This window comes from Artemia sp. Qi Xiang Cuo, chromosome 17 (assembly GCF_049724085.1).
Source record: "Artemia sp. Qi Xiang Cuo chromosome 17, ASM4972408v1, whole genome shotgun sequence".
Lineage (NCBI taxonomy): Eukaryota > Metazoa > Arthropoda > Branchiopoda > Anostraca > Artemiidae > Artemia > Artemia sp. Qi Xiang Cuo.
Window position 1 is genome coordinate 12873999 of NC_142810.1, and position 14932 is coordinate 12888930.

A 14932-nucleotide genomic window follows, 5' to 3' on the forward strand; every position below is an offset into this window, starting at 1 on the left:
TGAGGTTTTGTTCACCACCAGCTGTTCTGTCCTTAAGCTCTGCAACAAGTGCTTTATATCTCTCTTGATCTTGTTTCAATCGATCATGGCGGAACTTTACTGCTCCTTTCCTTGAGAAAGACTCTTTTAAGATATTTTTTTTAATTTGAAAGGATGACACAGTAAACAAAAGGGGCGGTGCCGTATTCCGGGTTGGATTGCTAGCCTGTATATTCTGCTTTAGGCGACGGACATTAGCTAAGGGACCGCAATTGAGTCCGTACTCGGTTGATGAAAACTGCTTGAGAGTGTTAGTGTCATCAATGGAAGCGTCAATACCGCATGCAACAAAGTGGTTTTTCCGTGACTCTTGGTCTTTTTCAGCATGGATGATCTATTGTACTTCGGATTCTAACAACTGCTGAAAGTTAGAACTAAGTGCTCGGACTTCTGCTTGCACAATTTGCTTCGTTTCATCCACGCTACATTTTGAGGATAGGGCCACTTCCACACTATTTACTTTGTCTTTTATAGAACCTAGCTCAGCTCTAAGTGAACTCTCAGTTTGCGCAATGGTATTGGAGAGACTACTCTGAATGTTTCCTATTGCTTGCGTGATCACAGTAGTGATATCTTGGATAGTAGCTGCGGGTTGGGGAGGGATAATGGATGTAGGGGTGGTCACATTTGATTTGCACCAAGAACAGTCCCAATTGAAACCATTTTTCTCCTGCATTTTCACGAGAAGTTCATACTCTGCATCGGATATTTTCAGGCAGTCACAACACATCCATTTCCCACACCCATCACAAAGTAATGCTTTAGAGTCCTCTTCTAGGTCTGAAGTGCATAACAGGCATCTGTCCACATTTTTCTGGGGGCTCTCTCTGGGACGTTTCGATTTTGGCGGCATTTCGGGCACAAACAAATTTTCCACCAACAGGAAATTGTAATGACTTAGACAAGGTGTAATACGGAGCGCTTTATTCATAATTTTGAGCATTTTGAAATTCAGTTTTTTCAGATTTTTCTAATCTTTCTGATTCAGGGTTAGGTTAGGTATATATAGGGGGGGGGCTAAAATACATTTCCAATAGAAATTATTATTATATTTGTAATCAGCATAAAAAAAAGGCATTGAATGGTGTATTCACTTTATTTCTAACTCAATAATATGATTTGGTAGAAATTTACCCTTCATTTAAGCAGAAGATCTATTTTGCAAGGTTTCACTTTTATAACCCACAGAGTTTTAAAGGTCATCAAAGGTCAGGGCCCTCAAGCAGGAGAAAGAGTGGAGGTAGGTACTTCAAAATACCTTCCCAGGACATACTTAAGCCTGTAGACCCATCCGTGAAAGTTTCATTTTCTTAACCTTACCTCTTTCCAAGATAGAATTTTCATCCTAGCTAAATTATATGGCCAACTGTAAATTTACCAGTAATTTTTTTTTATTCATATTATTGACTTACAAATAAAGTGAACATACAACTTGATGCCTTTTTATGCTCTTTCCAAATATAATAATCATTTTTTTGGAAATGAATTTTACCCCCACCCCTATATATATCCCAATTCAGGGTATATATTTCCACATTAGGGGCTGGGGGCTAATTTTATTTCTGATGTAAATGAGAGGTTAGTTTAAACTTTCTCCCCACCCTCCTAATGTGGGAATATATATCCTGAATTAGTATATATAGGGAAGGGGGGTAACATTCATTTCCAACTAAAATGATTATTATATTTGGAAAGATCATAGAAAAAGGCATCAAGTGGTGTGTTTATTTTATTTTTAGGTCAATAATATGAATAAAAAAAATTACCAATTTACTCTCCTCTGCCAACTTGAAATGGTAGGAACACAGTTTATATTTGAGTTGCCTAATAGATGAGGTTTGAATTGTTATAAATAAGTATTTTTAGAATATATTACTCCTGAACAACTTATTTTTCAACTAGTGATATGTTTTTCACCACTTTTCAATAACCTAACAAGTGATTGTTACTCAAGAAGTTGTACCATCTTCTTTTTCAATTGGAGATCTCACTCCAATTCCAAGGAAAGGTAAACTCACTACCCAGTGTTCATCCTTCCATCCTATAACAGTGGCTACTATCTTCTGTAAGCTTTTTGAACTTCTGTTCATTGACCATCTGAATACAAAATGCTATGTTCCACCTTACCAATTTGGATTCCAGCCATGTCTTGGTTGTGCCCGTGCTTAGTCTGTTGTCTTGAACACATTGATTGATGCTGATGCATCAGGTGAAATTCTTGTGTTGGCTGGGCATGATGTTTGTAAAGCATTTGACTCTCTCATTCACGCCACTATGCTACTCCATGCAGCAAAACGTAGAGTGAGCCCCTCATATATCAGAGCCCTTCAAGACATGTATTATCATCTTAAAGTTTGCCTAATACTTCACCCAGTAGCTAAAGTTGACAGCTCTCAAGTCTACACACTAATCCCTATTTTTGTCAATGTCAAAAAAGGTACCCGTCAAGGTGCAGTTTCTTCCCCTTCACTCTTCAATAATGGAGTTCTGTATGCACAATCAGCTGTTCCCACATCATTCATCTTTGCTGGTCTTGATTTATCTCTTGTATGTTATGCAGATAACATTCTGAATTTGAGCTGCACTATCCAGTGCATAAGCAAGATTTTCCCAATGCTACAATCTGAGTATGCAAAACTAGGTCTTCAGTTCAATGCTGAAAAGTCTGAAGTTGTATTCTTCAACTAGAAGCAAGCATTGCCTATGGATATTCCTCTTGGAAATAGTAGGATTAAGTCAGTAGATCATATCACCTACTCCAGTCTTCTCATTGGTTTGTCAGTAATGCACACACAACAACTATTAATGGCTCACATTGAGAGTAAATTTGGGTTATCATATGCTTCTTTTGTAACTAATAAGTTACAGTTCAACCACCATCTTCTCTTGAAACTTTATAACTCTGTCACTCTACCACATTATCTGTACATATCACCATTTTGGAAAATACTCACAAATTCTGACAAGTCAAAAATTTGTTCAGTTTTCTTCTGGTTTGCAAAATGTCTTTTATGTTTTCCCTTCTTGGATGTGCAATTCTTATCTAATTAGAAAATTCAGCAGTGCTGACGCCATTATAGCTGTGGAAAAGCAAATTTGTGCTTATAATTCCTGTTTAATGAAGTTAAACCATCCCTGGTCATCAGTACTGGCCCAGTAGTTAAGATGTATTTGTTGTGTTTTTTAAGTGTTTGTTTTTGCACTTAGTGTAATTGCTGCAGTTTTTAACCCTGGAATACTGTCAGTTCCTAAAAGTTGCATTAATACTGTCACTTTGTAAATTTTATGACTTTGACTTTGAATGCCTGCAAAAAATTGAGGAGCAGAGATACCAAATAGTACTTTTAACAGTGCATCTACTAAATATGAAACAATACAAAAATGGAAGAATTGGTCAAAATTTATATCTTGTTGCCACAAGGGATGCACATCTTTGTTTGATGTTCTGCACAGATGGCCCCACCACACTTGTTACAGAAGGTGTCATCCTACAGAGTTTTGAGGGACAGAGTGAGCAAATTTTTCGTTTTCAGTCCTGAGATGTTGGGCTTCCAGAAGTACTAGCAATTCCTGCGACATCTTCAATTTGTTCACAGGTGAGCAGCTCAAACTTCTACCTAAGAGCCTTTGCTGTACATGAGGCTGCACTAGCTCTTGGTAAAGTTCATTCAAATAACATTTCCTTGTAGGAGGCTTCTCTCCAGTCTTTCCACTGGTTGAAGCTGTATACCACATAAGAGTCAATGGAAGTGATGTTTAGGAGCCCATAAAATACACATAAGGGCCACCTTTTAGTTTTCCTTGAACAGGACATGTCACTACATATTTGGTCAAAGGTATCAACCCCACCTTTAGTCGAGTTGTAGTACTCGATGACTTCTGGTTTTCAACTTGGGTAGGCCAAAGAAGGTCTCTTCGTACATTGTAGACAGTAGAATGACCATTTTGTTTCGTTTTGGGACATATGAAACAATGGTAAGCTCCTGGTCAAAGCAAAACATTGAACTCCGTTCAGTACGCTTTTTGTCTGGAGAAGTTCAGGAGGAATTTCATGTTTGTTCTTTCGAAGCGTTCCAACAATGGTCAGGTTGTATGAAGGTTTCAAGAGCTCTTCAGCCATTGGAATGGAAGTGAACCAATTGTCCATAGTTATGTTTCTATTGGAACCCCAAATTGGTCTGCTAAGCTCTTGAGTGAAGTAACCACCTAGAGGCAAACCACCTGTTCCAGTTCCTTTACCCAGGTATGGGATAGCATTTATCATGTATTTGGTGCCCACATCACACATCATTACAATTTTAATTCCATATTTGTTTGGCTTGCTTGGTATATACATTCTAAAGGGGCATCTTCCCCTAAAACCAAGCAATTGCTCATCAATTGTAGTGTTGGCCCCTGGCTTAAAACTACCTTGACAGTTCTTGATAACGTCTTCCCACACCTCTCTTATGGCAGCAAAAGGGTCATTCTGTTTCCTGGAATTCCTTGTTTCTTTATCGTCAAATTGTAGGCAATCAATGAGAAAGCAGATTCTTTCCTTCAACATTGTAGCCTTGTAGGCAGAGCTGCTCATATTGGCATCAAACATTTTGTCAACAGAGAGATGTCCGTCTTTTAGTGCTGCTGTAAGAATGAACAATCCACATAAAGCTTTCAGCTCTATCCTATTTGTAGGCTCGTCTGAGGCTCTAGCTGTACCATAGTTGGCTGCCTTTCTTTCAATTTCTTCATTTGTATGCAACACAATCTTGTCAGACAAAAAGACTTGAAAAGCTGAGAGAGGCGTATCTGCCGCTTTGGCGGCATCACCTACAGGGCCAGCCACACCTCTGATGAGATTTTGACCCAAGGGTCTCCATCTGTTGGTTTACTGTGGGGGTAAAGCTGACCACCTATGTCCATCTTTTCCTCTGAGTGATCGTTTCGATGGAATGACAATGAGTAGGTCACCAGGAAATTCCAAACTTAGTAAGTTCTTTTCACTGCTCTCTTGATCTTCGTCTTCGTCAAATATTCGACTGAGTTTGAATATTTGCTCTTGCTTGCCTTTGCACAGATGCCGATGCACTTTGACGACCAGTATCTTCATCAGCATTTGTGTTGGACAGATGGCTATCGTTTTCTTCTTCAGGTACATAATCTTCATTGGAGTCTTTGCTGTTTTCCAAAACCTCCAGATTTTCTTCAGAGTCACTAAGAGTTGAGATGTTATCCTCTTCATCGCTTGCATAGAGTAATTCTTGGATCTATTTTTCTGTAAGCTTTCTAGAAGCCATCAAAAAGAAAACAAAACATCTAAAAGAAAAAAAAACGAAGAGAAAAAGAGACGAAAAGGTGTAGTGTCTGTAACGTTCATGCTCCTGAGGACACATACACATTCCTACCTAGGCAGATGTTGAAATTAGAATTTTATCGACTTTTGTCACAAGAAAACTGACACAAATCCAAGAAAAAACTAAATGTACTAATTCTGATTTTTGCAAAAAAAGTTGCACTATTACTGTCGCTTCGTAAAATTTACTACTCACCCTCGTTATCTCGGAAATGAGCAGGGATCCGTTCAAGTCTGAACTTGCCCAATAACTGGTGTCTCGAAAAAGGAATTTACGTGAAGTCACGTCTTGTTATGTGATACCATCTACACGGGAATCTTGAAAAACGGTTTGGCGGTCGTAAAATTTACAAAGCGACAGTATTCCAGGGTTAAACTGATTGATGATTCTCTTTTTGTATGAGTTCAATTTAAGTGATGCTGGTTATTCTCAATTTCATGTTAATTTTTCTTTGATAATAAATTGTATATATTACTAATAATTTCAATTGTTTATTAATTATTGGTTCTTTTAAGCATATTGCTTTAAGTACAGTTGTAAAAGAATCTGTGATTGAATAATTTAGTTGTTTCTGTTATTTATGTATATTGGAGTAAATGAATCATTTGTTGAGAGTGATCTGAGTTCAAGACCAGCAGGCAAAAATGTTGTTTAATTGTTTTTACTGTTTCTTGTCATATTTACACTATTTGATATGCTTATCTACTGTATATCTTTTTTAATTCACTGATGATTATTTTTTTTTTTTACCAATTGTGGCTTGATGCAATGATGTTCATATTATTTATGTTTGATCAGTATTTAGGAGCCTAAAAAAAAAACATGTTGCATGCCTACAGAACAGTGTATAATTGAGTTTTTCTTTCTTGTTTTGTGTAATTTGTTCTAAGAGCTGATTTAGATCTTAGCTCCAGTGTTTGTCACTAAAAACCACATTTATAACTCCTAAGTTTATGTGTATTGCTTTTTTTTATTTGCTTTTTGCTCCATCTTTTCCTTTTTTGTATGATGGGTTTTCCAATAAATAATAATTATAATAAAAGGCATCAAATGATGTTTTCACTTTCATCTTAGCTAAAATATATAGCCCACTAGAAATTTACCAAAATGGTTTGCTACTTATGAAGGAAACATGTTAGACAAGAAAAATTAGCATGGTGAGGTCCTTTGTAGGCTACTTGAATGATGCCTAATCTTAGATAGCCTATATCTTGATTAAAATGAATGGTTGAATTGATTAAAATTCATACAACTGACTACAGATATTGAACTGTATATAGGCCTATACAGGTTTAAATAGCAATTGGCTAATAGCTAGAACCAGCCTGGGTAGGATTAGTTAACTAAAGTTTTAGAAAACTTTGTTTTTAATATTTAAATAAAAGGGGTAATGTTTATATTAATGGACTATTCAGGTAGCTAAGAAATAAATTTACCTCTATAGTCAGAATATCATCCTGAATCCAAATTTAACATGCATTTACATCAGAAATTAAATTTACCCCCACCCATATATATATATATACCAATTCAGGCTAGGCTATATATTTGCACATTAGGGGGGTGGGAGTGAAAACCAAACTTACCTTTATTGTCAGAATTGTGTCCTGAATCTAAATTTAACATTCATTTGCATTGAAATGAACTTTACCCATCCCCCTCCCTAATGTACAAAAATATATGCTACCCCAAATTGGTATATATAGGGGTGGAGAAAAGTTCATTTCCAATGTAAATGAATAATTCTGGCTCTAGAGGTATGTTTGTTTCTTAGCTACCTCAGTAGTCTCTTAATCTAAACATTACCCAACAAAACTTACTCCTAGGGTACTAAACTAGTAGGCCAACCATCAGAACAATGCTCTGTTCTTTAATCAGCACAAAAACCACAGAACAACTGATCCAGGTAGGATTTATACATCAACTGAAAGGTCTGTCACTGCTTGTTTTCATACACAGTGAAATGTACTCTAAAAGCAGTGTTGCAAATAGCCTATATGAAAGCATTTTCAAATATGTACAGCAATGAACATGCACATAACATGCCAAAAACACTTTTCCAACACATGCTTTTATTCATATACTCCAACATGTCAACTGGAAGACCAACATAGCAAACAACTGGTTTTCCAATGGGGATTAGACCAGCTCCTTTATATTCAAACATTCAGTTGCTTGTATTGAAAACAAATAAAATCAATAAGTAAAAAAGAAACAGTATTAACTAATAGAACAGAACTTCTACTTTTCTAAACATATCTGGCAGCAAAAGTTTGTTCTCTTTTACTTTAAGCCCCCCTCACCCTCTAGTAGAAAGTTGGTCCCACAAAAAAAACTCTAAAAATGTATCCTATGGAAAACTCTCCCATGGACAATTTCTCCTGTTAAATATTTCAGGGGAGCCTAACTGCAATGTAAAGCTGTTTTTTTTTTTAATAATAAATAACTTCATTTTGAAGAGTGAGGTATTGAAGAGGGGTCAACTCCCCTCTGTTTATTAAATAATACCAAGAAATCTGGCTCCACCTCCATGGAAAAGTAATCCTCTAGACAATTCAATCCCAGTGAAAAGTTTCTGCTGAAAATTCTACCCCTGGAATTTTCCAATGACAAATTCTCTCAATGACCCCCCCCCCCCTTCTGCAAATTCAACCTCCCCCCACTACCTTTGAAATGTATGCTATAAAATGTAAATACTTTATGTAAATAATGAACAGAATTTATAACTTGAAGACCTTTTCTATTGAGCTGGGGGGGGGGTGGCATGTTACCTTCAAATTCATAGTTATTGGACCTTCCAACTATGCTGCACATAATTTCGATTTGACACTTTTGGGGGGGAAAAGGAGGCATGGGATGGGGCCTAGTTGCCCTCCAATCTTTTTGGTCACTTAAAAAGGCCACTAGAACACTTAATTTCTGTTTGTTTGAGCCTTCTTGTGATATTCTTTGACCACTGGGTCAATACTATTACCCTTGGGAAAAAAATACATGCATCCATGATGTATCTACTTGCAAAAAAAAAAAAAAATCCATGTTTTTGTACATTGGAGTTTGATACATCTACAATAGGGTTTTCTGATATACTTTCTCTAATAATGTGATTTTCATTTAAAATTATTTGATCTTTAGGGGGTGTTTCTCCTCGTTTTTGTAAATCAGGCAAATTTTTGGAGGCTCATAGCCTTTGATGGGTACATTAAATTCAATGAAACTTATATATTTGGAATCAGCATGACACTATAATCTAAAATAGCCAGAATGGAAATGCTACTGAAGCCCACTGCTCAATTAAAAAATTTGGTAAAACTGGTTTATACAAATTGTGATGTGACTGTTCTAAAACTCCCAGAATTTAGTCAGTGCAATTCAGATTTGGATTTATCAATTTTTGTCATTACAAAAGATCAAAGATGTCAGAGTGAGCATCTTACTCTTTTGTACACAAATGCAGATTATTTATCTTCAAAATGGGATGAGGTTTTTGCACTTGTTCATAGCCAAAAACCCCATATGATAGCTGTGACTGGTACTCACCTAAGTGTTGTAATACTCAGCTAATGGATTAATTATTTTCAAATGATGGCTGACTAAGGTTAAAAGTTTGATTGTTTTAATGTTGATTTTCGTAAGGCATTTGACAAGGTATCAATACATCTACTGTTGAAAAAAAAGCCAAAGGCATGGGATTGGATTGAGAACTCTGGCCTGGATTACAAATTACCTAACATATAGGTCACAAAATGTTATGGTTGGTAAAGCCTTATCTAACCAGTGTAGAGTTTTGAGTGGAGTCCATCAGGGTAGTTGCTTAGGACCAGTTCTGTTTTGCATGTTTATAAGTGATTTGGCACAGGCAATTCAACATAGTAAAATCAGAATGTTTGCAGATGTTTGCAGAAATCAGAAAGCTTTCAAAGGGCATATCTTCCCTAGATGATGTGGCTCTTCTACAGGATGATTTAAATGCATTGGTTTATTACCTTAAATTGCAGGTAGGAGCAATCTAAGAATTTTCTGCTTATAGAGATCCAGAACGATGACTTATGTTGTATACAAAGTTCATTAGTTCATTTTAATTATAATTTATTTATTTATTGCAGATAATATGGATGGTGGAGCTTTTGGTGCTGCTAAGGCAGGAAGTAGTGTTGACCCATTAGAGTTTGTCAGAAGACCTCAAGTTATTGCTAGGATCTTATGTTGGGTAAGCTCTTTCTCATTCCTTACTGACTTGGGAGTGACAAAGAGGCAAGGTGTACAGCATTGGGTTTTGCAATCCCTATTGGTGGAACTAATCTATTTTATGGCCATTCAGCCAGGAAGTGCATTGTGGCCATCCTGTGCTTTCACACACCCTTCCTGTTTACCTTCCCAAAATTTTGCCAGGTACCCATTTAGAGGTAGGTCACTCTGACTAAGCTTACAAAGTCACGCCATTGACTCCATTCCAAACCAAATAATCTGTAACACCAGGACTTGAACCTCTGTCCTCATAGACAAAGAATTTTAAGTCTAGTGTGCTAACCACTTAGCTAGGGTTTGGGAGTATCTCTTCAAAACTATGGGATCAAAGCTACCCTCCCATAGAACTTAAAAGATGTTACAAATTGAGTTACTTGTATGATATACACCCTACCACTCATGTTGTTCATTTTTTGATGCATTAAAGAACCAGCTTTTTTTGTTAGTTTCTTTCAGCTTAGAGTGAGACAAGACAAAGAGAAGGGACAGAATAGATGGAAAATATATAATTTGGGATATGTATTTGCACATTAGGGGTGGGGGGGGAAGGGTAAAGTATATGGACAGTTTGAAGTTAGAAAATAATTGTTTCTACATGATATGCAGAATAACTGTACCCAACACAGTAGGCATGCAGACCCACTATAATTTAACCCCCCTCCTAATGTGCAGTTATATAGCCCAAATTTGTTTCTAAAGTATTAAATTTTTATCTTACTTTGGCAAATTTCATTAGGATTTAGTGTCAGAGAAACATATTAGAAGAACATTAGGTAGGGCGTATATGATACTTGTTTCCAAATTGAATTGAATCGCCTCATATATTGTCTTCTAGCTGATCACTTTGTAAAATATTAACCAGGCCATGGTCTTTATAAGCTTTTTTTAAATATTTTTGTAGGCTTGTCAAGACCAAAACCTTTTTCTATTTTTCCAAAAACAGTTCTTTGAAATTTAAAAGAAAATGTTTCTTAGTTATTTGCCTTGACAAACTTTTTGCGGAATCAATTATCTCTATTTAAAAAAAAAGTTCTGTAAAGAAATCTTGGTGCTGAAGTTATCCTCATCTTAATGTGCAGGATTTAGTGAATAAAGCTAATCAAACTTCTTTTTATTTTAGCTATTTGATATAATTATATTTGGGTGTATCTCTTGAAAAGGGTGGGTAATTGACCAGGAGGAAAATGACCCTCCTCCTAGAACTTAAGTTCGTAAATTTAATAGAACTGTCTTATTTATTGTCTTTTAACTGATCGTTCCATAAAATATCAACCAGGCCGTGACCCTTATAATGGTTCAACCTATAATGTTTAACAGGGGTAAATCTCCAGCATTTTTAGTGGGGGGGGGGGGGGCAAGAGGGGTCCATATATGGATGGTCAAGGGGGATGGGATATATCATAATTTTGCCTTCACATTATTGAGGGGACAGCTGCCCCTTTGACCCCTCCCCCCTAACGACGCCTCTGATGTTTAATTCTATTACGTTAATCTTTTTATTTTCGACAGGGTTATCAAAAAGTTAAAACCTATAGTTTTTACAGAAATTACAATAACCAAGTCAAACTCAAAACAAGCAGAAATTAACATAAATTGGGCGCAAAACCCCTATGTCTTCCCAAGGCCAGAACAAAATTGGCACTTTACTGCTTGCACGTACTAAATATCAATATATATATATTAAACTGACAATACATATTCAATTGTATTTTTTCAGTAAAGTGCAAATTTTGTTCTGGCATTGGGAAGGTATAGGGGTTTTGCGCCCAACTTATGTTAATTTCTGCTCGTTTTGAGTTTGACTTGGTTATTTATCATAATTTCTGTTCGTTTTGGGATTCATTTATTTATTGATGCTGATTTGTGGTAGTTTCACGCTTGGTAGATTATTTGATTTTATTTTACTCATTTTTTGTTTAATGGAGTTTTTTACTTTTCTTTGAAAACTTATTTTGTGGAAAAAGTTTTTTTTAATTAATTTCTGTTTGTTTTATATTGACATAGTCTTTTCAGGCAAAAACAAAATAATACTTTAAATCTTTTCGTTTTTGCAGACTTTATAGTTTGGCCTGCTATTTGTATGCTGGAGAAAAATTTTCACAAATTTTTAACAACATACACCCTTTTAAAAATTTGGACGCAAATAGTACTGTTTAATTTAGTTCCATACCTCCTCTAGTTGACCTGAAGTGGAAAACTTGATACCATTCGCAAAAAAATCTGTTTACTTTCTTTGATAATTTGGGTACACTTATGCTATTTTGATTTGGTTAAATTTTAAGAGCAGAAGTAGCCCCGAAAGTTTGAACATAATACCCTCAGTCATTCTTGGGATACTGCTGAGATGACTTATTAGGAATTAGCATTATCACAGTGCATTTTCATTTAATCTTAAGTCAAAATTTAGTTTTTAAACATAATGGGAGTGTGGGCATGGTTGGGTAGGAGTGGAAGGGGGATTAGTTGCCCTCCAATCACTTTCGATTATTAAAAAGGGCACTAGGCCTTTCAATTTCCAATCAAATGAGCCCTTTTGAAGTTCATATGACAACACTTTCAATAGAAATCTTATATGCCCCCAGGGCATAACTTACAACCCTGAGTGCTGGGGGGGTGTCATTCTGCAAGGTCTAATTTCCAGAACTTTCTACTGCGTTGAACAAAATGGCTATCTGAAGATTTTGATTGAATGTGTTTGGAGGAATGGTGGGCGTGAGAGGGGGGTTAGTTACCCTCCAATCACTTTCGACTATTACAAAGGGGACTAGCCCTCTCAATTTCCATTTGAATGAGTCCCTTTTGAAGTTTTTAAGACAACTCTATCTATAAAAACCTTATATGCCCCCAGGGCAGAACCTACAGCCTTTGCCCTTGGGCTCTAGGGGGTTTGTCATCCTTAAATACATAATTTCCAGAACTTTCAACTACGTTGAACAAAATGGCTATCTCTAAACTTTGATTGAATGTTTTTGGGGGAATGGTGGGCGTGAGAGGGGGGTTAGTTACTCTCCACTCACTTTCGACTGTTAAAAAGGGCAATTTCCAATCAAATGAGCCTTTTTTGGAATGTCTATAACAACTTTCTATATAAACTTTATATGCCCCCTGGGCATAACTTACAACCCTTGCACTGAGGGCTCTGAGGGGGTTATCATCCTAAAAGAGCTAATTTCGAGAACTTTCTACTACGTTGAACAAAATGGCTATCTAAAATATTGATTGGATGTGTTTGGGGAAAAGATGGGCATGAGAGGGGGGTTAGTTGCCCTCAAATCACTTTCGACTATTAAAAAGGGCACTAGTTCTTTGAATTTCCAATTGAATGAGCCCTTTTTCAAGTTTCTACAACAAATATTTCAATAAAAACATTATATACCCTCAGGGCATAAATTATAACCCTTGCCCTGAAGACTGTTGGGGGAGTTTTTTGCTCAAAGGCATAATTTCCTGAACTTTGAACTACATGGAACAAAATGGCTATCTAAAAATCTTTATTGGATGTGTTTGGGGAAATGGTGGGCGTGGAATGGATGTTAGTTAATTTCCAATCACTTTCGACTATTGAAAAGAGCACTAGCTATTTCAATTTCCAATTAAATGAGCCCTTTCTGAAGTTTCTACGACAAGGCGTTATATAAAAACCTTATATGCCCTCTGGGCATAATTTACAACCCTTGCCCTGAGGGCTGTGGGGGGATTGTCATCCTCAAAGACCTAATTTCCAGAACTTAAGACTACGTTAAATAAAATGGCTATCTCAAAGTTTTGATTAGATGTGTTTGGGGAAAAGGTGGGCGTGAGAGGTGGGTTAGTTGGCCTCTAATCAATTTCGACTTTTAAAAAGGGCACTAGCCCTTTGAATTTCCAATTGAATGAATCTTTTGTGAAGTTTCTATGACAAGGCCTTCTATGAAAAAAAACCTTATATGCCCCCAGGTCATAACTTGCAACCCTTGCCCTCAGGGCTGTGGGGTAGTGTCCTACTCAAAAACATATTTTCCGTATGGAAATCGACTACGCTGAACAAAATGGCTATCTCAAAATTTTGATTAGATGTGTTTGGGGGAATTATGGGCGTGGGGGGAGGCTTGTGGCCCTCCAATCACTTTCGACTATTAAAAAGGGCACTAGCCCTTTGAATTTCCAATCGAATGAGCGTTTTTTGAAGTTTCTACGACGATGGCTTCTATAAAAACCTTATATGCCCCCAGGGCATAACTTACAACCCTTGCCCTGAGGGCTTTGGGGGAGTGTCCTCCTCAAAAAACTATGCTGAACAAAATGGCTATCTCAAAATTTTGATTGGATGTGTTTGGGGGAATGGTGGGCGTGGAACGGGTGTTAGTTACCTTCCAGTCACTTTCGACTATTAAAAAGGGCACAAGCCACTCCAATTTTCAATTGAATGAGCCCTTTTATAAGTTTCTACGACAACTTCTTCAATACGAAGGGCCCCGCTCTAAAGGAAAAAAAATAATAAATGATGCATTGTGCCAATATCGTTCTTATATGCCCTCAGGGCATAACTTAAAACCCTTGCCCGGATGGTTGTGGGGGAGTGTCTTCATCAAAAACATATTTTCTATCTGGAAATCAACTATGCTGAACAAAATGGCTATCTCAAAATTTTGATTGGATGTGGGGGAATGATGGGCGTCGGGAGGCTAGTAGCCCTCCAATCACTTTCGACTATTAAAAAGGGCACTACCCACTCCAATTTCCAATCGAATGAGCTCTTTTCGAAGCTTCTACGACAACTCCGTCGGTACGAAGGAGAAAGAAAAATATAGGCATGGAGAAAGAAAAATAAAATGATATTTCTACCTATGATATTTCTTTTTGACACTTAATTTACATTTTGATTTCAATTGTTTTTATTTTTACAGTATTTGACTTGGAATACGAATTCTTCTATTTTTATCTTTTAGCCTGTGATAGTTGTTTGTCATAATGAATTATGATTTATGTCCCCCTCCCTCCCTTTGCCATATATCACATTAAGTTAATTTTAGTTCTTGAAATTGATTTTATTTTGTCATATTTTCTAAGTTGCGTTACATTTAATTGGCTATTTTTCCACTTGATTGATATTTTTTAAATTTTGTCTTGCTGTATCTGTTTTTTCGGTTTTATTTACCTGACATGAAGAGAATTTGGCTCTTGTAGAGCTTCGATAGCCTTTTAAAATAAATATTATCATTAAATAAATAAATATAATTAATATATAAATATTAATTACATATATATTGATTACATGACATAAATATTAATTACAATGAAACATTAAATAAATTATAAATATTAAAATAAATATT

At 36.3% G+C, this 14932-nt stretch overlaps 1 protein-coding gene across 1 annotated transcript in view; it reads left to right on the plus strand.

Annotated features, from left to right (window-relative positions):
• Positions 1–9348: 9348 nt before the first annotated feature.
• Syngr (synaptogyrin) overlaps positions 9349–14932 on the plus strand; it is a 34483-nt gene continuing 28899 nt past the window's right edge. The window contains exons 1-2 of the mRNA XM_089102938.1: positions 9349–9367; positions 9476–9579. Coding sequence (XP_088959064.1) covers positions 9481–9579 — 99 coding nt within the window. The 5' untranslated portion in view covers positions 9349–9367; positions 9476–9480. The remainder of the gene's footprint in view (positions 9368–9475; positions 9580–14932) is intronic.